Here is a 24,072-nt window from a genome sequence, read left to right as displayed (position 1 = left end):
TTTTTTTTTTTGAGACGGAGTCTCGCTCTTGTTGCCCAATCTGGAGTGCAATGGTGTGATCTTGGCTGACTGTAACCTCTGCCTCCTGGGTTCAAGTGATTCTCCTGCCTCAGCCTACTGAGTAGCTGGGATTACAGGTGCCTGCCACCACGCCTGGCTAATTTTTGTATTTTTAGTACAGACGGGGTTTCACCATGTTGGCCAGGCTGGTTTCAAACACCTGACCTCAGGTGATTCACCCGCCTCGGCTTCCCAAAGTGCTGGGATTACAGGCGTGAGCCACCATACCTGGCTTAAACCTTTTTAAAATGTATGATTCAGAGAGCTTGTAGCTCTGTACTAGTTCTGTTTTATTTCCTTTAATTCGACTTTGTATGGTCCACTTCTAAAAGTTATGTCAGGGAATCCAATCCCATGTCATCAGTGTGCCCTAGAGTAGGCTTGGCATTTCTATCCAGTTCATGCTGTCATTGTGTAATAAGCATGCATATGGAAAGTAACTTTGCATGTGTGTGTGCATGTGTGTGTGTGTGTGTGTGTGTAGCCCTTCAAATAAAGCTTCACCTGCTAGACAGGCTTGGGCAGGTCCCCTTCTGGGAGGATGGGAGTTTCTTGGTTGAGAGAACTAGTAAGTGAGCAAATATTTGGACTCATGCCCACTACCACCTTTGAGCTTCCTGAAGGTCCACTATTACGATTTTTAAGCAATTGCTCCAAAACAGCATTCTCTCAGTGGCTACCAGTCTAGGCCTTACTTTTCTTTTTATTTCTTTTTTTTTTTCCTGAAGATTTTATTTTCCCCTTTTCCTTGATTAAAAATCCTCTGAAGAGAGGCAAACACTTCAACACCCTTTTACTGTAATAACTTATCTTCTGACTTCCCCATTGGAGTAATAGTCACCAACACTCCCATCAGTTTTGTGTCTGTTGTAAACTAACTTGCTCTCTGGCATTGCCATTCCACTCCTTGCTGATTTTCATCTCGTGGTTCTCCTCGCCTCAGTTAGCAAGGCCAGTGTTGTGTGTGCTGTCCATAGCTCCTTTCCTCTAGGTGGAAAGTAAATCTCATATAAAATCATCTTTCTCCTCTACTATGTAAAGCTCAACATGTATTTAGGTATCTTCCAATGAAAAAGCACTTTTCTGGAGGAAGGAACATTGGAGATGAGGAGACTCATTAATAATAAATACTACTTTTGTCTTCAGTGGAGGTGAAAATCTCGAATGCATAGGCATTTTCTAAAAGGTTACATAGGATGATGTTAAAGGGTTTAAATTATTATCATCTCCATGGAGTGGGGCTAGGATATGAGGTCAAGAGTGAAAGACTGGGAAGAGCACTACGCTTCTGTACTGTGTTGGAGTTTTTTGTTTGTTTGATTTTGTTTTGTTTTTGCCGTCAGTGTATTATTACTTTAAAGTTTTAAAACACTAGTTAAAATAATATAGAGACCAGCTGGGCATGGTGACTTATGCCTGTAATCCCATCACTTTGGGTGGCCAAGGTGGGCAGATCACTTGAGGTCAGGAGTTCGAGACCAGCCTGGCCAATATGGCGAAACCCCATCTCTACCAAAAAAAATACAAAAATTAATTACTTGGGAGACTGAGGCATGAGAATCCAAGGGAGGCGGAGTTTGCAGTGAGCCGAGATTGTGCCACTGTACTCCAGCCTGGGTGACAGAGTAAGACTCTGTCTCAAAAAGTAATAATAATAATATAGAGATCATCTTGCTTTTTTCTAAGCTTAAAATTATAATATTAACAAATTTCAAGGACATTTCCTTCTCTATAAGAGTTTCGGTGTTTCCTAAAGTGATGCAGTGGAACACATGACTTTTAAAATAAAGATTCTATAGGATATCACTGAATCAAGTTATGTAACTCCAAGTCCAAATGCAAATCATTTTTTAAATTGTATTTTCGCATAATGTGAGAAAAGATGGTAGAATTTAATTTTAATTTTTTTCTGTATATAACCTCCCCCCCCCAAAAAAGAAACAGATGATATTTATTTATGAGATGGAGTGTTCCTCTGTCAGCCAGGCTGTGATACAGTGGCATGATCTTGGCTCACTGCAACGTCTGCCTCCAGGGTTCAAGTGATTATCGTGCCTCAGCCTTCCAAGTAGCTGGGATTACAGGCGTGCACCACCATGCCTGGCTAATTTTTTTTTTTTTTTTTTTTTAGTGGATACATGGTTTCACCATGTTGCCCAGGCTTGTCTCAAACTCCTGACCTCAGGTGATCCGCCTGCCTCAGCCTCCCAAAGTGCTGGGATTACAGGCATAAGCCACCGTGCCCAGCCTGTATACTACACTGTGTTTAAATGTGAACAGTGGTCATTACTGAAAGTTAGACTGATAGATTTTGTCTAATTTTTCCTTAAATATTCTATAATATACATGATGAGCTGACCTTATAATCAGTCATTTTTAAAGGTTACCTCTCACTTTCAACTAAAGATGCTGTTATTTCTCAGCTTAATCACCTACTTTTTTGCCTCTTTTCAGTATTTTGTTTTAAAAACCTGGTTAGACACACCAGATAGCTTCAAAGTGGCCACCTACTTTTTTCAATGGATTAGACTCTGAATGATCTCTGGCGACTTTCTAAAATTAAATCCTCTATCAAACAAGGAAATTTCTCATCATTGAGGATAGTCAAAAGAATGGTCTGTAGACTCCAGAGGAAATTCTAAAAAAGGTTCATAAATCTATTAATTAAAAGGAGTTTTGGTTAATGGAAGCATTATTAGTTCATAGTTTTTCTTTATTGAAGGAAGAAATTACTTTGATGGGTAAATGCTGGAAAATGTTTTTTTAAATTAAGTTACTATATAACATTTTTGTTTTTAACTGGCATATAGTAATTGTTCATATATGGGATACAGTGTGGTGTTTCCATATACACATACATTGTGTAATAATTAAATCAGGGTGATTAGCATATTCATTACATTGAACACTCGTCATTTCTTTGTGGTAAGAACAATCAAAATCCTTTCTTTTAGCTCTTTTGTAGTATATGATACATTATTGTTAACTATAATAACTCTATTGTGCAATAGAACACTAGAGCTTATTCTTCCTAACTGTAACTCTGTACCTGTTCACCAATCTTTCCCTATCCCCACCTCACTCCTATTCTCCTCTGTCTCCGGGAAACTACTATTCTACTCTCTACTTCTATGATACCAACTTTTTTAGATTCTACGTGAGTGAGATCATATGATATTTGCCTCCCAAAGTGCTGGGATTACAGATCTGAACCACCATGCCAAGCCCTAAAATACATATGGCTTCCTGTGTTTGCCATTGCTCCAGGGTTCTGTGTATACATAATCAGTTTTATTTCTTAATCATTTGAGAGTAGGTTGCATACGCTTTCTGCCTTTATCCCTTATTTCTTCAGTATTTATTCTGTAAAAAAAGATACTTTTCTTACAGAACCACAGTGCAAAAAAAAAATTCAGTAAATTTTATCTTTATACTCCAACTTCTTAGGTTGTCTCAATAGTCGTATATTTGTGTGTGTGTGTGTGTGTGTGTGTGTATATGAATGACTATGTATATATACATAGATATTTTTTCCCACTACAGCATTCAGTCCAGAAATGTGTATTGCGTTTAGCAATGCCCCTTTAATTCTCCTGGAACAGTTCTTCAATCTTTGTTTTGGAAAGATGTTATCATTGATGAAGAATACAGACCAGTTGTTTTGGAGAATGTCCCTAGATATACATCTATTTCCTCATGATTAGCTATTCAGGTCATGTGTTTTTGTCTAGAGTACCACATGAGCAATATGTCCTTCTAAGTGTAAAACATCTGGAGTTATAGTGATTGTATGTTGTCCTTTGGTTAAGGTATGGTCTTGTTTCTCCAATATATAGTTATATTTTTTAAAAAATTTATGTGAAGATGCTTGGAGGCTATGTAAGTATCTTGTTGATCATCAAGCAGTCCCCAGCGCACGCACACACACACACACACACACACACACATAGGTTTAGCATACATTGATTACTCTTGCATGAATCAATTTTTTATTTAATTGTTGCAAAATGGTGGTTTTCTAATTCAATGTTTCATTCTCTGTTTATTAGTTGACATTCTACTGAAAGAAAATCTTTCACTTACTTCCCTTCCTTGTGTACTGAAAAATTTGTTTTCTTTAAAATGAACCTAAAAGTTATGAGCATGGACCTATGGGTTTGTATTTTGTTGAATGGGTTATTAGCTATTATCCTTAGTTACTTGGGTCCTCAAATTGCCCTGGGCTAGGCCAGTGGAATTGTCCTCAAGATGGCTCTTATGTTGTTTTGATCTAGTTTGATTTTTTTTAGGCACTTTTGAATTTGCCAACACAAGACATCCCAGGATCATAGTGATTCTCCCCTGCTCCAACCTTGGAGTCAGCCATTTATCCAAGAAACCTTGGTTTCTCTCAGTAGGGAATGATAGTTAGATCCTGTGGCACATATCTTTTTATGCAAAAATGTTGTTATTGCTTGTGACTCTTTGAGAATTGGTTTGAACTTCAAAAGAGGTTAAAACCTTTTCACTTAAGTATATGCAATTTTCTAATTATAAAAAAGATATGTATTTATATTACAGAAAATATAGACAAGTATAGGTAAGAAGAATAAGAGGTGCCTTGAACCCACTACTCACGTTGACCACCATTGGATGCAAATGTATTTTACATAGCCAAGATCACATCATGTATATAGAATATTGCATTTTGCTGTATCTACATAGCATGTCATTGTTTTCTCAAAGTCATAGAAATTAGCATTTTTAAGTCACACATTGTATATTAAAATTTCTCTTTTCTTTCTTGTTTTTGTTTCCATTGATGCAATATCCTAAAGTAGAAAAAGTTTGTCTGCTGGTGTTGAGCTTCTTTTTCTGCTCTCTTTAAAACCATATTCTTGCCTATCCGCTGCCCTCCTGCTAAATTGCATAAGATGTAAAATTACCAATTTCAGAAATAAATTGTTAGTATCAGAGACTGGGAAACACGTATTTTGTACATTCTAACTGTACTTTTGGTTTGAGATATGACTATCTATTCAGTGATAAACTTTTTTTTTCTAAAATTTGACACCAGTGTTTGGCAAATACGAGTAAGTAGTTCAATAAAATATGTGCTTCGTTGCCACTGGTATGTTCAGACCTGGGTGCAAAATTTTCAGCCCTTGAGAGCGGGGACCATCTCTGGCTTTGCTCACCATTGTTTCCTCTCTACAGTAGGGTTTCTCAACCTCAGCACTTCATTGACATTTCAGACCTAAGGGTCTTAACTTATCGAGAGCAGAAGTTTTAGGTCATTTTGTTTAAGTACCCTGAAACATTATATTTGAGGGATGGGTTTTCTAAAAGCCAAAGTATGCTACAATGTGGGTAGTGTATATGTGTTTGTGTCTTCAGAGTGTTGAAAGACGTAAGAATGACATCAGTAAAATTAGACCATCTGGAAGATTGAATGAGCTGGCTAGCTCTTGGGGAAAGGGCAGGGCCTGGGAGATAACCCATCTGGGGAAAGTGCAAGGGCCCAGAGGAAGGAATGCACATGCCTTAAGGGACCTCTTAGAAAAGTAGAATTGCATTAACTAGAGACCAGGAAGTGATTCCTAGAATGAAAGGAGTTTAGGAATTAATTTATACTTCTTAAAAGTTTTTGAAAATAGCTTCATTGAGATAAAGTAAGTGACATTGTGTAGTTGCCTTAATTTGTTTCTACATGGATATTTAAAATGTAATTTTTGTAATATTTTTATTTTTATTTAAAAGGAAATTTTAAAAACAAGCATTCAAGCATTTACAACTTAGGTCTTCTAATTAGTTTAAGGTGTAAAGTAGTTTTGGAAGTATCATAATAAAATGAAAACTTTATCATGGTGCCTTTATGTTTTCTTAAAGGAGATTTGCATTAACAGCTCTAAGGGAAAAATAAAGTCAAGTGCTCTTTTTTCTAATATAAAAATATTGCTGTGGCTCACGCCTGTAATCCCAGCACTTTGGGAGGCCGAGGTGGGCAGATCACGAGGTCAGGAGATCGAGATCAGCCTGTCCAACATAGTGAAACCCCGTCTCTACTAAAAATACAAAAATTAGCTGGGCATGGTGGCGCACAACTGTAATCCCAGCTACTTGGGAGGCTGAGGCAGGAGAATCACTTGAACCCAGGAGGCGGAGGTTGTAGTGAAGCAAGATCGCACCACTGCACTCCAGCCTGGGCAACAGAGCAAGACTCCGTCTCAGAAAAAAAAAAAAATATTGCTGTCATTTCCCTATTCCTTTCATTCTTATCCTGAATAATATAAAAGAATAAAAATAACTTTTGAAAAAAAGCATTAAACAGGGTCAGGTGAGGAATCCCAGCAATTTGGGAGGCTGAGGCAGGAGGACTGCTTGAGCTCAAGAGTTGGAGACCAGCCTGGGCAACATGGCGAAACTCGGTCTCTTAAAAACTAAAAAAAAAAATAAAAAAAGTATAGTCTCCTCAAAAATGTATATTTTCCAGTGAAGAACTTTAATGGTGGACCCTTTACTTGCGCCAACTATCTACCTTATAAAGAGTTATTAAAGCCCAAATAACTTGGGTCATGTTTTGAATTTTAATTTTTTTCAATTATTATAAATACTACAACTTTCATAGTATTTGTTAGTAATTAAGCTTTTTGTACTGGCTGAGTGATTTTGAGTAGGCAGAGGCTGTTACAAAATCATGATGAGGATATTAAACAAGCTAATGTTATTTCAGGCAACAAATTGTATGGTGTTATTATAGGCATATAGTTAGTTTATTGCTTAGAATGTCAATAATTTAAACTTTTAGAACCAACTTAATTATTTTTTGTTTCTTTGGAGAGAATAATACAATGTTATCAATCCAAAAGATTCCTAGATTCCTTTATTTTCTGTAAAGGATTTTATGTTACTTGTTCTTTTAGCATTAATGGAAAGGAAAATGTTGTATAGTTATGGGTAATTTTTAAAGTTTATTTTAATAGTAGATAATTTTACTCATTTAAAATATAGAATAAAAGGTAATTCTTGAAACTTGTTATTAAATACAAAGTACTTCATGAGAACACTGCAGTGAAGTGTCTCAATTTTATTGAGTTTTGTGTGTTGTTATTATATCTTTATGAAACATTTTATACTTTGGGAATGATATTGTTGCCCTATAATTTTTATTTTTTTATTTTATTTTTTTATTATACTTTAAGTTCTAGGGTACCTGTGCACAACCTGCAGGTTTGTTACATATGTATATATGCACCATGTTGGTGCATATAAATAACTCGTTATTTACATTAGGTATATCTCCCAATGCTATCCCTCCCCTCTCCCCCACCCCACAACAGGCCCCGGTGTGTGATGTTCCCCTTCCTGTGTCCAAGTGTTCTCATTGTTCAGTTCCCACCTATGAGTGAGAACATGCGGTGTTTGGTTTTTTGTCCTTGAGATAGTTTGCTGAGAATGATGGTTTCCAGCTTCATCCATGTCCCTACAAAGGACATGAACTCATCCTTTTTTATGTTGTTGCCCTATAATTTTTAGACTCCAGAGTCTTTTTTCCATCTTGGGCAACATGGGGAAACCCCGCCTCTACCAAAATACATAAAAAAAATAGCCGGGCCTGGTGGTGTGCCTGTAGTCCTAGCTACTTGGGAGGATCTTTTGAGCCCACGTGGTTGGGGCTGCAGTGAGCAGAGATCACACACCTGCATTTTAGCCTGGGTGACAGAGTGAGACTCCACATTTAAAAAAAAAAAAAAAAAAAAAGGTCTTTTTTCCCTGAAGTCTTAAACAGTATTGACTGCACACAGAGTATTACTTTGAAATGTGGTAATTTTTCTTTTTTCCTCACTATAGCCACCTGGCTTTGAAATTTGTGCAGACTACTCTTCGAGCTACTTTATTTGAAAAATATTAATTAAAAATTTCTATTCTTTAGATGTATTTTTATCTTTGTATCAAATTTAAGTGTTTTGGGACATAAGAATTGCATGGCCCAACATAAGTAACCATTAGCCACACTGTTTAAATTTAGTTAATGGAAATAAAATAAAATTAACACTTATTTCTCTAGTCACTAGCCACATTTCAAGGGATCAGTAGTGGCTACTGTATTAGATAGTGCTGATATAGAACGTTTCCATCATCACAGAGACTTCTATTGGATACACTGCGCTAGAATAGGAGTTCACAAAGGACCTCCTGGGGGTCCAATCTGGTCCACCACTTGTTGTGTTAATATGAGATTTTATTGGAATACAGCCGTGACCATTTGTTTGCATATTGTCCATGGCTGCTTTCACACTGTAACAGCAGAATTGAGTGGTTGGAACAGAAACCTTGTATCCCTCAGAGAGAGTAAAATATTTTTCTTTTATTTCTTTACAAAAAATGTTGTGTTCCCTGCTTTAGAGTATATATGCTCATAAAGTTGTTTGAATAACATATGCATAGCACATGTTAGTAATATAGCGTGTTACGTAAGGCAGGTTATCATAGTTCAAAGATGAGTCAGACCAGAACAGTCAAAAATAGAATCTAAGACCAAAGTGCTGGATAATTAGACAGGAGCAGTCATTCCCTTGTAGGGATAACTAGAAGGTAAGTCCTCTGGTAGATCAGTTCCTTTCCAAAATGGAGAGAACTAAAGAAGAGTCCCAGGTAAAACTGATCAGTCTACGTTGAAGGTGCTAATCCACTTAAGGTGGGCTGGGCACCTGGAAGGATTAGTGCACAGTTGCCCTGAGATGCATCTGTGCGTGTGGCTCATTGTCACACCTGGGCCCAGAGTCTCACTGCAAGTTAAGGGACCGAATTTGAAAAAGATATTAGGACAGTTATAAGATTAACAGAATGAGGCAGGTAACAGAAATAGATGTAATAGGTTAGACATAAAAACCTTTCAGTTTACACTTAAAATAGGAATTTATGCAAAAGTGTTCATTAATGTAGTATCCAGTTTCTAAATATTTGATTGATTGAATCATTTTAGTATTCTTATAGCCTTCTGTTACCTTGTGGAGTATCCAAGAAATGTAGTCTCTTAGATGACGTGTGAAATACTTAAGTCCATTTTGTTTACCATTTCACATACAATTTTAATATTATTTTAAACCATGGAACTGTTCCATTTTGATAGAATATGTGCGTATTTTGTGTGTGGCTTATAGTTTTTAAAACAGAAGCCAAATTGTCAATGATGCATAGGTTGTACCCCCATGGGGATTTGTCTCTGAGGATAATGTTAAACTTTTATTTTTTTAAACTTAAGTATTTTTAGTTGTTAGATTTGAAAATACATTGTAGGGCAGTGTACTAACAGCCTTTGACATTGGCCTAATAGAACTGTCTTTGTTACTGTTTCTTTGTTATTTTGCTAGGTTGAAGCTAGCAGTTTCTTATTCAAAGTGTCCTTGCTTGTCTTAGGCCAGGGCTTTTATAAGGGCTCAGTGAGTACCTTATAAAGGCTGACCCTTACTGGAGCAGATTATAGTGTAGCATGAGGAGCTAAATTTAGAGGGAAGTGGGGCCTCTGCTCCAAATAGTAACAGCTAAAGGATAGACACTCTTGGAGAGCAGAATATCTTCATTTAGTCTGTCACCACCAGTGGGTGAGTTTTTGTTTGTTTGTTTTAATTTTGGGTGTTATATCAAAGTCTTTGCATACATTTTTATGTTTACATGTTATTGTGTGTTTCTCCACATGGAATATATCAAGGGTATGAGAAGTAAGCCCACATACCTGGGTTATAAAGAAACAAACTTTTATGCTTAGAAAGGAAGTAAATATAAAAGGTTAACATTTGAAAATAGAGTAATTCTTTCATATGCTGTGTTTGGTGGTACTTCTCCATTAACAGAAAAAATAGAAACAAGGTGCAAAGAGTTAATTAGGGAATTCCATGAGTTTGTGTTCTAAACCCCAAAACAAAACTTTTAGGAAGAGCTCACCCTTTAGAATTTTTTAAATTACAAGTTAAAAACCATTTTTAGCCTGGCACAATGGTGTGTGCCTGTAATCCTACTTACTCAAGAGGCGAGATGAAAGAATTGCTTGAGTCCAGGAGTTTGAAGTCACCCTGGTCAACATAGTAACACCCTCATCTCTAAGGAAGTAGAGAGAGAAAAAAAAGGAAGGAAGGAGAGAGAAAGAAAAAGGAAGGACAGAAAGAAAGAAGAAAAACATCTTTGGCAGAGAAGTCTGCTGGAGAGATTTTTGCCTAGTTGAGCTACATTCTTTTTGCATCTTGGTACAAGACCCAACACCCAAATTCTTGACACATATTTTTCTTTGCTAACACAGATACATTTTGTATAATATTTGTGTTTGGGAGATATGGAGACAGTAATATGTATATCATCATCACTTTTGCAACAATAAAGTATTGGCTGATCCAGAGTGAATCTGTTTATAATGCCAGCAGGAAAGTTTCTGAATGAAACTTTTGCAGTAAATATAAATGATGCATTAGAAGCTCTGTTTTCAACATCCATCAAGTGAAACGGGAATTCATTGATTAAGTTTATAGCATTTGTGATGATTTCGATATGTTGCTGTTGCCCCGTACACATAAGCAATCAATTACTTTATTCTTACTCTGGTCTGTGTTTCTACTGTTTGAACTAGTACACTGTGTTGCAAACGTTTGAATTTTATCCCTCCCAGTGAGTTTCTCGAGGGCATGGATTCTGGCTTAATAACCTTTGTATCTCGAAGCGTGATGTATTAAGTTCATTTTACTTTATAGGGTTGACAAAAATTATTTCTCAAACCATGTAATTACTTTTTTTGTTTTTATGTGACTTTTTATTAGTTTCCCTTCTAAAATAATGATTAACTTGAAGTTTTCAATAATAAACAGATTTTTTATTATGTGAAGCTACAAGTTTTTATGCATAAGAAGGAAAATTTGGTACATAAATAATTTTCTCATGTTCTTAAGGATTTTTTAAAAAAACTTTCAGGAGTAATTAAATTACTTGAATAATGTAAATGTTTTATTGTTTGATGGCATAAGTAATTAAGGAAATCTAGACATTTCCAAATGAATATCTAAAAGGTTTGGAAGGTAATTAAATAATTTGCTTGAATAATGCATGTTATATTGAATGTTTGGCCTTCATAATTGAAGCAATCTAGACATATTTTCAGTTTATAATATTTAAGTCAGCAAGCATATTCTCAGTTTTTAAGAAGTCTTATGGAGCAGGCCTTACATTTTTTCAAAGATAATATATTACATTTTTTAAATTGTGTATTAAATCCAGTAAAATAGTATAAAGTACTCAAATCCCTGTCCATTAAGGTAAACCAAAAAAATAAAAAATCTATTAACTGTTTCTTGTATACTTCTTAAATTGTTATTGCATAGAAAACCATATATTCTATACACCCTCCTTTTAACCAAGTACTTTACATTCTTTTATTCAGCTTGATTTTTTCCACTCTCAATATCCCTTGAGCATCTTTCCATATCAGTCCAGCAACTTATTTGAAAAGTATTTATTATATGTTTATACTTTGCTTAATATAAAAGATACAGAATGGAGGAGCTAAAGGAGCTCTATGGAATAAAAATCTACAAGGTTCCTGTCCTAGTGGAGGTTACACTCATGGAGGGTATAGACCCCAGACAAAGAGATAATAATAAAATGGCAGGCACTGCTAAAGAAAAATAAAGCTAAGTAAGGAGAGCTAGTGACAACGGGCCACTTTGGTGAAGATGGTCAGAGAAGACCTCCGTTTTCAGGGAGGCATTTGAATGATTGCAAGGAGATAGCCATGTGGACAGCTGGAGAAGATCTTTCCTGAAAGAGAGGCAGGAACAGTCTCAGAAGCCAGACCTTATCTGGCCTATTGGAAGAACAACAAAGAGATCAATGTGACTGGAACTCAATGAGCGATGAGACGAGATGTGTATTGAACATACATATATAGTCAGAAAGGTAGCCAGGATCAGAAATGTGGTACAGTTAGATCTAATTCTTGCTTTTATAAAGCTTCATGGTGTTCCACTTGGTGCCTAAATTATAACTTAATTGAGGACATTTCGTGTTCCATTTTTTATGTATACAACATTGCTGCAACTAAATCCTTTTACATATACAAGTATATTTGCATTCCTTTTTTTTTTTTTTTTTTTTGAGACGGAGCCTCGCTCTGTCGCCCAGGCTGGAGTGCAGTGGCGCAATCTCGGCTCACTGCAAGCTCCGCCTCCCGGGTTCACGCCATTCTCCTGCCTCAGCCTTTCCGAGTAGCTGGGACTACAGGCGCCCGCCACCACGCCCGGCTAATTTTTTGTATTTTTAGTAGAGACGGGGTTTCACCATGGTCTCGATCTCCTGACCTCGTGATCCGCCCGCCTCGGCCTCCCAAAGTGCTGGGATTACAAGCGTGAGCCACCGCGCCCGGCCGTATATTTGCATTCTTGTGTGAATATAACTACAGGATAAATTCCCGGTAGGGTATTGCTGGACCAAGGTTATGCCCATGTAAATATTTATAGTAAATATAGTAAATACTCACCAGAATTTTCCTCAAAGTATTTCATGGAGTTTAATCTTTACATCAAAGTTGGTGTCTGTGGTTGTTTTTCCTATGTCCTTTGCCAACACTGAGTATTGGTAAACTTTAAAATTTTTGCTAGTCCAAGTTAAAATTAGATCTCATTTTTGAAAGTGTATTTATGCCGGGTGCCATGGCTCATGCCTGTAATCCCAACACTTTGTGAGGCCAAGGTGGGTGGATCACGAGGTCTTGGAGTTCAAGACCTGGCCACCATGGTGAAACCCCGTCTCTACTAAAAATACAAAAATTAGCTGGGCATGGTGGCTCACACTTGTAGTCCCAGCTACTCAGGAGCCTGAAGCAGGATAATCGCTTGAACCCGGGATGGGGAGGTTGCAGTGAGCCGAGATCACACCACTGCACTCCCGCCTGGGCAACAGCGAGACTCCATCTCAATTGAAAAAAAAAAAAAAAGACATATTCAGTAATGAGTGAGGTTGAACATATGTTCAACCAAACTTATTGGCCATATGTTTTCCATATAAAATGCTTATTTGAAATACATAATCTTTATTTTCTTTTTTTTCAGAAATTTTATGAATAAGCATCAGAAGCCAGTGCTAACAGGCCAGCGGTTCAAAACTCGGAAAAGGGGTAGGTTGTGTGTGTGTGTGTTTAAAGTTGTAACCAAAATATAAGATTGGAGAAGAATCTGAATGATCCCTGTTTCCCCCAGCCTCACTGATTCTACTCATTTGAGCTCTGAGTGTAGAATCTGAAGTGCTTTAGTGAAACCATAGAACTGCCAGTTCCTTGTTGGACAAGTTATTTAATTTGCCTGTGCTACTTACAGAATGGGATAGCTATCTCTGTTCAGGTTTTCTTAGGAGGTTATAAAGGCAATTGATAAATTTTACTGGTTTTGACATTAGCATTGTATTTGGTTTTTGCTTTCTTTGTCGTTTTATGAAAACGTTGATGGCAAAGATGATAAAATGAAAAGTAAATTAGAAAGTGAGATATTGAAGAGTTTTTTAATTTTTCAGAAATGAGGAAGTCAAAATAAATCTATTGCCCTAAATTCCCCTTAAAAACCATATTTTCAAGTGTCTTTAATTGTGGTAAGAGTAGTTATAGACCCATTTTGATGATGACTGGTAAAATTTCTATTTGTGTGAGTGACTTTTTTTTTATAATATTCATCTTAGCATTCTGTTTGTATAAATAATATTTTATATATATTTTTTAGAGACAGGGTCTTGCACTGTCGCCCAGGTTGGAGTGCAGTGGTGTGATGAGAGCTCACTGCATCCTCAAACACCTGGGCTCAGGTGGTCCTTTCACTTCAGCCTCCCAAGTAGCTGGGACTATAGATGCACGCCACCACACCTGGCTATGTTTTAAAAAAAATTCTTTTGTAGAGACAGGGTCTCAAACTTCTGGCCTCAAGCAGTCCTCCTCCCTTGGCCCCCCAAAATACTGAGATTGTGGATGTGAGCCACTGCGCCTGGCCTGTATAAAAGACTTTTATTTGTTTATTTTGAGATGGAGTCTCGCTCTGTCATCAGGCTGGAGTGCAGTGGCGCCATCTCGGCTCACTGCAATCTCCACCTCCCAGGTTCAAGTGATTCTCCTGCCTCAGCCTCCCAAGTAGCTGGGATTACAGGCACCCGCCATCATACCCAGCTAATTTTTGTATTTTTAGTACAAATGAGGTTTCACCATATTGGCCAGGCTGGTCTCAATCTCCTGACCTTGTGATCTGCCTATTTATTTATTTTTAATTAATTATTGGCATATTTATTTTTGAGCTAGGGTCTTGCTCTGACACCTAGGCTGGAATGCAGTGGTGCCATCACAGCTACTGCAGACTCAACCTCCTGGGCTCAAGTGCTCCTCCCACCTCAGCCACCCAAGCAGCCACTTTTTTGTGGAGACAAGGTCTTGCTATGTTTTTGAAGCTGGGCTCAAGCGATCTTCATGTCTTAGCCTCCCAGAGTGATGGGATTACAGGCATGAGCCACTATACCAAGCCAAGACTATTTTAAACATGATTTTATATTTAGTCAGTTTTGCATAATTATATAGAGGTCCTCTTGGATATAAGAATAGCTGAACTGGGGCCAGGCACTGTGGCTCACACCTGTAATGCCAGCACTTTGGGAGGCCGAGGCGGGCGGATCACTTGAGGTTGGGAGTTTGAGACCAGCCTGACCAACATGGAGAAACCCAGTCTCTACTAAAAGCACAAAATTAGCCAGGCGTGGTGGCGCATGCCTGTAATCCCAGCTATTCTGGAGGCTGAGGTAGGAGAATCGCGTGAACCCGGGAGGGGGAGGTTGCAGTGAGCCGACATTGAACCACTGCACTGCAGCCTGGGCAACGAGTGAAACTCCATCTCAAAAAAAAAAAAAAAAAAAAAAAAGCTGAACTGGAACGCAATAGGGAAACTTTTTCAAAGAGGAGACATGATGTGAGTGATTAAATTAAATAAAGTTGAAGGGAATTACTGAAAAATATTTAAGGAAGTATGTATAAAGATAAAAGATGTTGGAGCAGAATCTCATGTAATGATCTTGGAGGGCTAAATTATTTCATCGATAACTGACTTTATATGCCTTTGGCAGTCAGTGCTAAGTAGCCTGTGTTCTCTTGCAGTGCTGTGTCCATTTAAGTAACAAGTCTAGTCATGCAGACAGAAAAGAAATTGCAATATAATAGATCATTTGGATCAGAAGAGTTTGTAAGAGTCCCTAGGAAGCAGTAAGACTGAATTTAACTGTGTGCTGTCTGCTGGGAAGCTTCATGTTCAAAGTAAAATATAAAAATTAAAAAAAATTTAAGTGACCAGAAAATAGTTACTTTGTACAGTTTTTCTGTTTTGCACTCTCCCTTTTCTATTTTTTTCATTTCTGGCCTATCCCCATAAGAAGAATAAGTACAAGTATAGCCTGAGCCACTTCTCTATTTAGTTCTCATCTTAGTCTTACAAATTGTGCCCCACTACATTGCCCCTCGCCATCTGGAAGCAGGTATCAAACACAAAGTGCTAACCAGAATTTATCGTCTTTTAAAGCAGTCTTGGAAAAAAGGACATGGTTGATTTTAAAAGGATTTGTCAGTAATGAACAATATAGTCCAGAAACCTAATTACAGCGAAGGTATTGTGGAGCCTAGTAATGTGATAATAGCTAATATATGCCCAGCTATGAGGCACAGAAACGTTTGCTATTGCCTGCCCCTGGGGGATCGTGTTAATCTCAGAGCTGGATCTCCACCTCAAGCATCTTTATTAGTGTGACGCTAATTCACTGGAACTGAGCTCAAGAGAGGGCCTCAGAATGTGTTGCACAACAGCAGACATGAGTCAGTGAGTAAACTGGCCCTTACAATTTGTCTTCAGCTAAGAACCAGAAAGTTTTCTCTCCTTCAGAACCGGTTTGCCTCTGAATCACTTGGTGGTCAAGATTGTGCTGTTGGAGTACTCAGGGAGAGCCACTGAGAAACATATATTATTTGCCAGTTGATCTGGATTTATATAACTCGTATCTCTTGGGGATTTAAGCAACACTTGAGCCATTTTGTGCCCAACTGCTGATGGGGGAATAAAAATTGAATCAACTTCATTTTCTGCTCCTCTTAGCAGTGAAATGCCTCCTGATGATTTCTCATCCTTAACTTTTCTTTGCTATTATGAAGGGGCTGACATCAAATAAGTGGTTAGCAGTTTTGTAGAGCTGGGGAAAATTACTACTGAGGATATTTCAAGGTCCTTGTGATAGGCTGTTTTCTGAAGATATGTCTTCACTTTGAAACATTTCCTAGCAAAACCAATGCTCCTGCATGCCAAGTTAGTATGACAGTGTATTTCTTATCGCGTTATCGTTATTGCTTAGCATTAAAATACAAACGTCATGGCAGGACACATTATGTAATAGAACTCTAATCAGATTCTTTTTTCCTTTATGAAATACATCTCGCTTATGATATATTCTCCAAAGTAGTTATGTTTTTTACTGTGGCTTGTGGAAATCTGAAAGGATGAAAATTTCTCCCATGAGCAATTGGATTATGCTTTGCTAAATGAAACATTTAATAATCAAACTGGTCTTTCTGTACATTTTTAGAAAAATTGGATTACAATTAGTGAAAACAAGAGAGAGAAAAACAGGCCAAACTGCAGGCATTCAGCATGACCATGTGCTCAGGTTTCTCCCTGAAATTTTAGCTCTGTAATAATGTTTTTTGTTGTTGTTGCTGGAGACAGTCTCACTCTGTCATCTAGGATGGAGTTCGGTGGCGCAATCTCAGCTCACTGCAGCCTCTGCCTCCCAGATTCAAGTGATTCTTGTGCCTCAACCTCCCAAGTAGCTGGGATTACAGGCGTGCACCACCACACGCAGCTAATTTTTGTATTTTTTAGTAAACATGAAGTTTCATCATGTTGCTCAGGCTGGTCTCAGAACTCCTGGACTCAAGTGATCCATCCACCTTGGCCTCCCAAAGTGCTGGGATTACAGGCATGAGCTACCGTGCCCAGCCATGTAATATTGGTTTTAAATCACTTTTAGCTTTATAGTAAGTGGTGTTAGTAACTAAATGAGTAAACCTGTAAATCTTGAAATATATGTGCAAATATGAGTATATGTATATATATAATTAGAAAATACATTTGTTTTTACAGGAAAAAAGAAAATATGTGATTTTTAAAATTCATTGCAACATCTCAGTGACATCCAGAAAGGGATGTAGGTTCTGCTATTATATCACTTCACTAATGTGTTTTTAACCAGTGACCGTAGTTCCCACAGTAAGCAAGTTAGATAATGTATAGGCATATTTGAGTGTCAGAATTAGGCCCATTTCTTCTCTATGTCAGTACAAGGGCTATTATGACTAACTCTTGAGTATCACAATTACGATTCACCAACACAGTTTAAATTGGAGACCCTAATTACATCCTTCTCACTTCGAGGGAGACTTGAACTGCCAAATGGAAATCCAAGGAGGCAATGGCATATTTTCATTTGAATTTTGTTAGTATTTCTGCTAGACTGTCCTCTAATAAAATACAAACTACATTTACTGTACTTTCAGATGGAAAAGACTCTTCAGTTCCAATGTTGTCTTGTTTCTCAAGTTTTCATTAGTGTACTTGCTATTTTCTTATATGGGAATTTTCTAATCATTTTGATGGGCACTTTGTTTAAGCAGCTGGGAGCTTTTTTCAGCCTGCAAAACAATTATTAGTCCTATCAGTCCATCATAAGTTTTTAAGATTCCCAAGCTGTAAGTAATCATTTTGACCTACTACCCTTATCGCTCGCTGTTGAAATATCCTTGGCTGTAGTATGCTATCTTCCTTTTTCTCTTTGCTAGTAATTCTTTTGGAATGGGAGGATGAAGATCTTTTTACAAACAAGTTTTTAAGTTGTGTCTTACATTGAAAACAAAGTCCTCTGCACGGATTCTTGGCATACTCTAGGTTTTTCCTCATTTGTCCATTTACATTTCCCAATGCCTCCATTTGTAATTTTCAAATCATCAAAATCTGTTCTACCACCTGAATCATCCAACCATGTTGTGGGGCCTTTGTGGGAATGACTTTATTTGATTTTGGAAACTGGTCACGAGACTTAATATAACAGCATGTAGTTGTTTTACTTCAACTTTCTCATATTATAGGAAAGAAAATATCTTTTTTCAACAAGGAAGGAGAATTGCCTGTTGGCTAAACCCTGAGTGGGAGGTGAAGTTTTCTGTGCTTTTCAGTGGGTTCCTTTTGTGTAGAAACACAGTTATCCCCTCCTCCCGCTCCACCTAATGTATTCCTCTAGAATTCCTATCCGTTTTCCTCCCCCTCTACACAACAAGACCCTAATTATATTTTTTCTGCAGTCACCATTTGCATGTTCTTGACTGCATAATGTTTTGCTTACAGCATCAAAAGGACTTTTTATCTCTTGTTCATGATGAATATTGTCCCAGTTAATTTATGTGTGTCTTTATGGTATCTCACGCTGCGTGACTGTGACTGGTACTGGGAATGCCATTCTTCTCTGGTTCTCATGCTGATGTGACTAGTGTTAACCACTTACAACCCAGCCCTTCTGTTAGACCACTTCCAAGCAGTACAAACTAGGCAGTTGCTATATGGTTTTAAAATGTAGTTTTAAATTTTATCAAAGTTATGCATGCGCATAGTATGGCTAGTTCTTGATTTTTCTGTTGGAGATACTAGATATGCCTTTTCTACTATGGAAAATGATGATTCAGCTCTCTTTCATTGCTCGCTTCCCCCCACCCCCATACTTCCTGTCCTTCTCTATTCTTTCATTGTGTCATATAGTTTCAGCTACACCAATGTTTAGGGTTTATATTTTTGTGACATTGTACATGCTGTTCACAGCTGAACTATGATATGACTGCATTTTTAAAAAATAACATTATTTTGTTATCTCTTGATTTAATAAATGTAATTATCTCTTGAGTTGGAGGGGGGGCTTAGTTTTCTGTGCCTTAAAACTAGCCAACCCTAACCTTTCCCTTTGTTGTATGAATCTCTTAATACAGAACACTTAAGGAAAAGCTTGAAATGTCCTTTCACCATTATCCACAAGAGTACTATTGCCTGTCTTGTTTTTTCCCTCTTGCCTGGGATCTCATGACTTGCTCTTCAGTTATTATCCATTTTTGAGGCCTTGGGTGTTTCAATATAGGTATATTGATGTTGCTCTTACCCTTGGTTAGTAGTTTGGCTGGGCCAGGCACAGTGGCTCATGCCTGTAATCCCAGTACTTTGGGAGGCCAAGGCAGGTGGATCTTTTGAGGCCAAGAGTTTGAGACCAGCCTGTGCAACATGACAAGATCCTGTCTGTACTGAAAATACAATTATTTTGTACCAAAGCTAGCTGGGTGTGGTGGCACAGGCACGTACCTGTAGTCCCAGCTACTTGGGAAGCTAAAGCAGGAAGATCACATGAACCCAGGAGGCAGAGGTTATGGTGAGCCAAGATTGCACCACTGCCCTCCAGCCTGGGTGACAGAGTGAGACCCTGTCTCAAAAAAAAAAAAAATTTTTTTTTTTGGTTGAACACTAATTAAAGAATTCTAGGCTGGAAATACTTTTCCCTAATAATTTTGAAGAAATGTCTTCTGTGTCTGGTATTTCTGTTGAGCAATTTAGTTGCTTGATACTTTTTACATATCACTTGTTTTTTTTTTTTACCCTGGAAACTTCAGATAATTGCTTTGTTCCCAGTATTCTGAAATCTCACAGTAATCAATGTACTTTGTGTCAATCCACTTTCAATCTTTGTGCTGGGTTCCCAGACAGCCATGTACTTGGAAACAATCTTTCATTTCTGTGAGATTTATTGAGATTTTTCAAAAAATTTCCTTTCCTTTGTTTTCTCATTCTGTCTGTTAGATGTATTTTTTTTTGGATATTTGACAGGTCTGCCCTTGTTCTCTTCTTTTTGCTACTATTTTCTAGGTCTTTGACCTTTCTTCTATTTTCTGAAAGATAATCTTAGCTTTCTCTTAATGCTTCCATTGAGTTTTTTACTTTTTCTATCATATTTTTTATTTCCAAGAACTCTTTATTTATGAAATATTTTTATAGTATTCTCTTCCCTCCGTCCCTCCCACTTCTGTTGCAGTATCTTTCACCTTTCTCTCTAGAGATATCTATGATATGATTTTTTCTTTTGAAGTTTTGGGTTCTACCTTTGCTCCTCTCTCCTCACATCCAGACTTATTCTCAATGGGTGTGGAAAAAAAGGGTGATGTCCTTTTGAGTTGAACTACAGACCCTTTACCTTTAATCCACTCATTTTTTTCCACCAAATCTGACGTGTAGTTTGTCATCTTCACTTCTTATCAACAGTATATGATCCCTGCTTTGTTCAAGACCTGGCTCCAAGTCGACCTTCCACAAGGTTTTGCTAGAGTCTAGACCAAAACTCCTTCCAAACCCAAACTTCCAGTCACCACATCAAACTACTTCTGCAGGCTCATGTGTCCATTTCACTGTGACAGCTCATTTATGCTTTTCATGTGTGCCTTTGTGATTACTCTGTATTTGTCTTATCCACTTTCTAAGGAAAAAAAAGCTATATAATATCTATATCCCTGTCAGTCCTCTGAAGCCCCACAAAATCAAAACCATTTTTATAATGATACCAAGATATTCACGTCTTTCACACATTCTCTCATAATTTTACAGTGGAGTTTTCTAGAGTTTAAAGATGTGTGATATTGCAGTAGGTTGAATGCAGTGGATATGAAAATTGATCTGTCTGCCATTAAGCCAGGCACTAAAGAGATTTGCAAGAGTATAAAACAATACTCTCCTTCTCACTAATTTTTTTGTTAAATAAATACTATAAAATGTTTTGTTTTAATTTCTTAAAATAAGTATCCATAGATTGAACCTCCATAAACAGAAACTCCCTTTGGAATGCTTTGGAGTTAGGATTCCAAAGAGTTTTTGGGTTAGGATCCAAAACTTTGGAATTAGGGTTCCAAAGTTTAGAATCCTAATCCTTTGTAATTAGGATTCCAGAGTCGTTTTCCAAAGGATCCTTTGGAATCCTAATTCCAGATGTACATTTTACGTGTCAAGAGGTCATGAGACCAAAAAGTTTAGCATATCTGTCCTGAAGCTGTAGATATACATATATGGCTCATTACATCTATTAAATATTTAAGTACTCCGCAGTAAATTCTTTTTTTTTTTTTTTTTTAAATTTTTTTGAGACAGCGTTTCACTCTTGTCTCCCAGGCTGGGGTGCAATGGCACTATCTCTGCTCACCACAACCTCCACCTCCTGGGTTCAAGTGATTCTCTTGGCTTAGCCTCCCAAGTAGCTGGGATTACAGGCACCCACCACCATGCCCAGCTAATTTTTTATATTTTTAATAGAGACGGAGTTTCATTGTTTTGGCAAGGCTGGTCTCAAATTCCTGACCTCTGGTGATCCACCCGCCTTGGCCTCCCAAAGTGTTGGGATTACAGGCGTGAGCCACTGCACCCAGCCTACAGTAATGTATTTTAAAAGAGACATCCCTTCTTATTCCCCTCTGCCATCTTTATTTGTTTGTTTATATTTGTATATTCTCGTACATTCTTTGGCGATGCTCTGTGGATTTTTTTTTTCCTATCTTAGATAAAATAGAATTTAAGTTTTGATTGTTATACTCTCAGTATTTATTTATTTGACTATTATTTTGAATTGTTTTATTTTAGATGAAAAAGAGAAATTCGAACCCACAGTCTTCAGGGATACACTTGTCCAGGGGCTTAATGAGGCTGGTGATGACCTTGAAGCTGTAGCCAAATTTCTGGACTCTACAGGCTCAAGATTAGATTATCGTCGCTATGCAGACACGCTCTTCGATATCCTGGTGGCTGGCAGTATGCTTGGTAAACCATGCATTATTGCTTCTTGTAGTATATTTATATATTTTTAATTCTATTGAAGTATTTCCTTATAAGATAGAGTCTTTATAAGTTTATGTTTATTAGAGTTAATAAAAATACAAATGGAAGCCTATAATTTTTACCTGGTTTAGGATTTGGAATGGTATTAATGCAGATGTGAAATGATTACTGGTTAATAGAAGCATAGAACGGAGGACTTTGGTTGACGTTACAACAAAGTTGGCCACTTTGCTTCTCCTAAAAGCCACCTTTCTCGTATGTCCCTAATCTTTCAGTGTTTTTGGAGGGGCCATAAAAGGGGTGATTTCTGCAAAAGACTATAATTTAGTGTATAAATTTCCAAGGTTTCATTAATGCCATTTCATTCATAAATAAAGCATATAAGAAACATAGTTTAAACCTGGTTTTTGAAAAATCATTTAAGTCTTAAGTATAAGTAGAAAAATTAAAGATAGAAGATTAGAAATTGTTAAAGATAGGTGAAAACAAAATAAAAGCTATACCTTATAGAACAGAGGCATCAGGAAAGTAGGCTTCAGAATACTATTTAAGTTTATTAAGTAGATGATTCTAATATTTATTAAGTATAATAGCCACCCATTTTTCCTCTCATAGTCATTCTTAGATCTGAGTTCTTATAGTTAGTTCCTGTGGTAGCTGTATTTCAGTAGAAATAGTCAAATTTCCTATGCCAGGAATTTTCGTTTGTAAATGTGTGCAAGTGTTTTAGTTGTTAAAAAGACTTGAGGAGGGAGGGCAGGTATCTGTCTACCTGCTATGCAAAGAACATGCAACATAATGAAAGATTGCGTTGCCCAAAGTGCCATCATTGCCTTTCCTTAAGAAAACACTGCTTAAGCCAGCCTACCTTGGCTTTGAAAAAGAATATGTATGCATTCCTCCATCTTGAGGTGGAACTGCCCATAAATTCCTTTTTCTCTGAGCTCTTATTTCAAGCAATCTGTTTGGTACATGGCCCCATTGACTACTAGGCCTTCTGTCATTCTGCATTGCTAGTTTTTGACACATACTGAATTAGTTTTGTTGTTCTTATTGTTTATGAAGAGCTTACATTATGACTGTAGATAATTCAAGTCTAAGTATAATAGCTACCTATATTGAGCTGAAATCCCATTACCCGGGAAAAATCATTGTTAACATTTTGGTTACTTCCCTTCTGGAAATCTCTTTAGCAGCCGGGCGTGGTGGCTCATGCCTGTAATCCTAACACTTTGGGAGACTGAGGCGGGTGGATCACCTGAGGTCAGGAGTTCGAGACCAGCTTGGCCCACGTGGTGAAACCCCGTGTCTATAAAAAAAAATACAAAAATTAACAGGATTTGGTGGCGGCTGCCTGTAATCCCAGCTACTAGAGAGGGTGAGGCAGGAGAATCACTTGAACCTAGAAGGCAGAGGTTACAGTGAGCTGAGATCGAGCCACTGCACCCCAACCTGGGGTGACAGAGTGAGACTCTGTCTCAAAAAGTAAAAAGAAATCTCTTTACCTCATAAAATTTTGAGAATGGGTGATATTATGCAAATACGATATTCTGCGTGCTGATTTGTATTTATTCAGCAATATGTTGCTGCCTTGCACACCCATGAGTGTTATACTGGATGATTCTAAAAAGCAAGCCAAACGGATGTTAAAGAATATTTAGGGGCCGGGCGCGGTGGCTCATGCCTGTAATCCCAGCACTTTGGGAAGCCAAGGCAGGCAGATCACCTGAGATCGGGAGTTCGAGACCAGCCTGACCAACGTGGAGAAACCCTGTCTCTACTAAAAATACAAAATTAGCTGGGCATGGTGGTGGGTGCCTGTAATCCCAGCTACTCGGGAGGCTGAGGCAGGAGAATCTCTTGAACCTGGGAGGTGGAGGTTGCAGTGAGCTGAGATTGCGCCATTGCACTACAGCCTAGGCAACAAGAGTGAAACTCTCTGAAAAAAAAAAAAAAAAAAAAGAATATTTAGGCTGTTTGCAGTTGTTGCTTTTATAAACAACAGTTATCAGTGTCTGTATGCACATATCTTTGTGCTTTTACCTGATTACATCCTTATCTACTTAGCAAGGGATTAATGGATTAA

At 37.6% G+C, this 24,072-nt stretch overlaps 1 protein-coding gene across 4 annotated transcripts in view; it reads left to right on the top strand.

The window, feature by feature from the left end:
* The window catches only part of BZW2 (basic leucine zipper and W2 domains 2), a 59,909-nt gene that overhangs the window by 6,400 nt on the left and 29,437 nt on the right, over positions 1-24,072 (top strand). For all 4 annotated transcript variants that reach the window (XM_055272524.2, XM_055272522.2, XM_055272521.2 and 1 more), the window contains exons 2-3: positions 13,131-13,195; positions 21,792-21,968. In XM_055272524.2, the coding sequence (XP_055128499.1) occupies positions 13,138-13,195; positions 21,792-21,968 (235 nt within the window). In that variant the 5' untranslated portion in view covers positions 13,131-13,137. The remainder of the gene's footprint in view (positions 1-13,130; positions 13,196-21,791; positions 21,969-24,072) is intronic.

The sequence above is a fragment of the Symphalangus syndactylus genome, chromosome 3 (genome assembly GCF_028878055.3).
Source record: "Symphalangus syndactylus isolate Jambi chromosome 3, NHGRI_mSymSyn1-v2.1_pri, whole genome shotgun sequence".
Lineage (NCBI taxonomy): Eukaryota > Metazoa > Chordata > Mammalia > Primates > Hylobatidae > Symphalangus > Symphalangus syndactylus.
The sequence above is the reverse complement of the archived record's forward strand: the minus strand, read 5'-3'. Positions and strand labels throughout refer to the sequence as shown.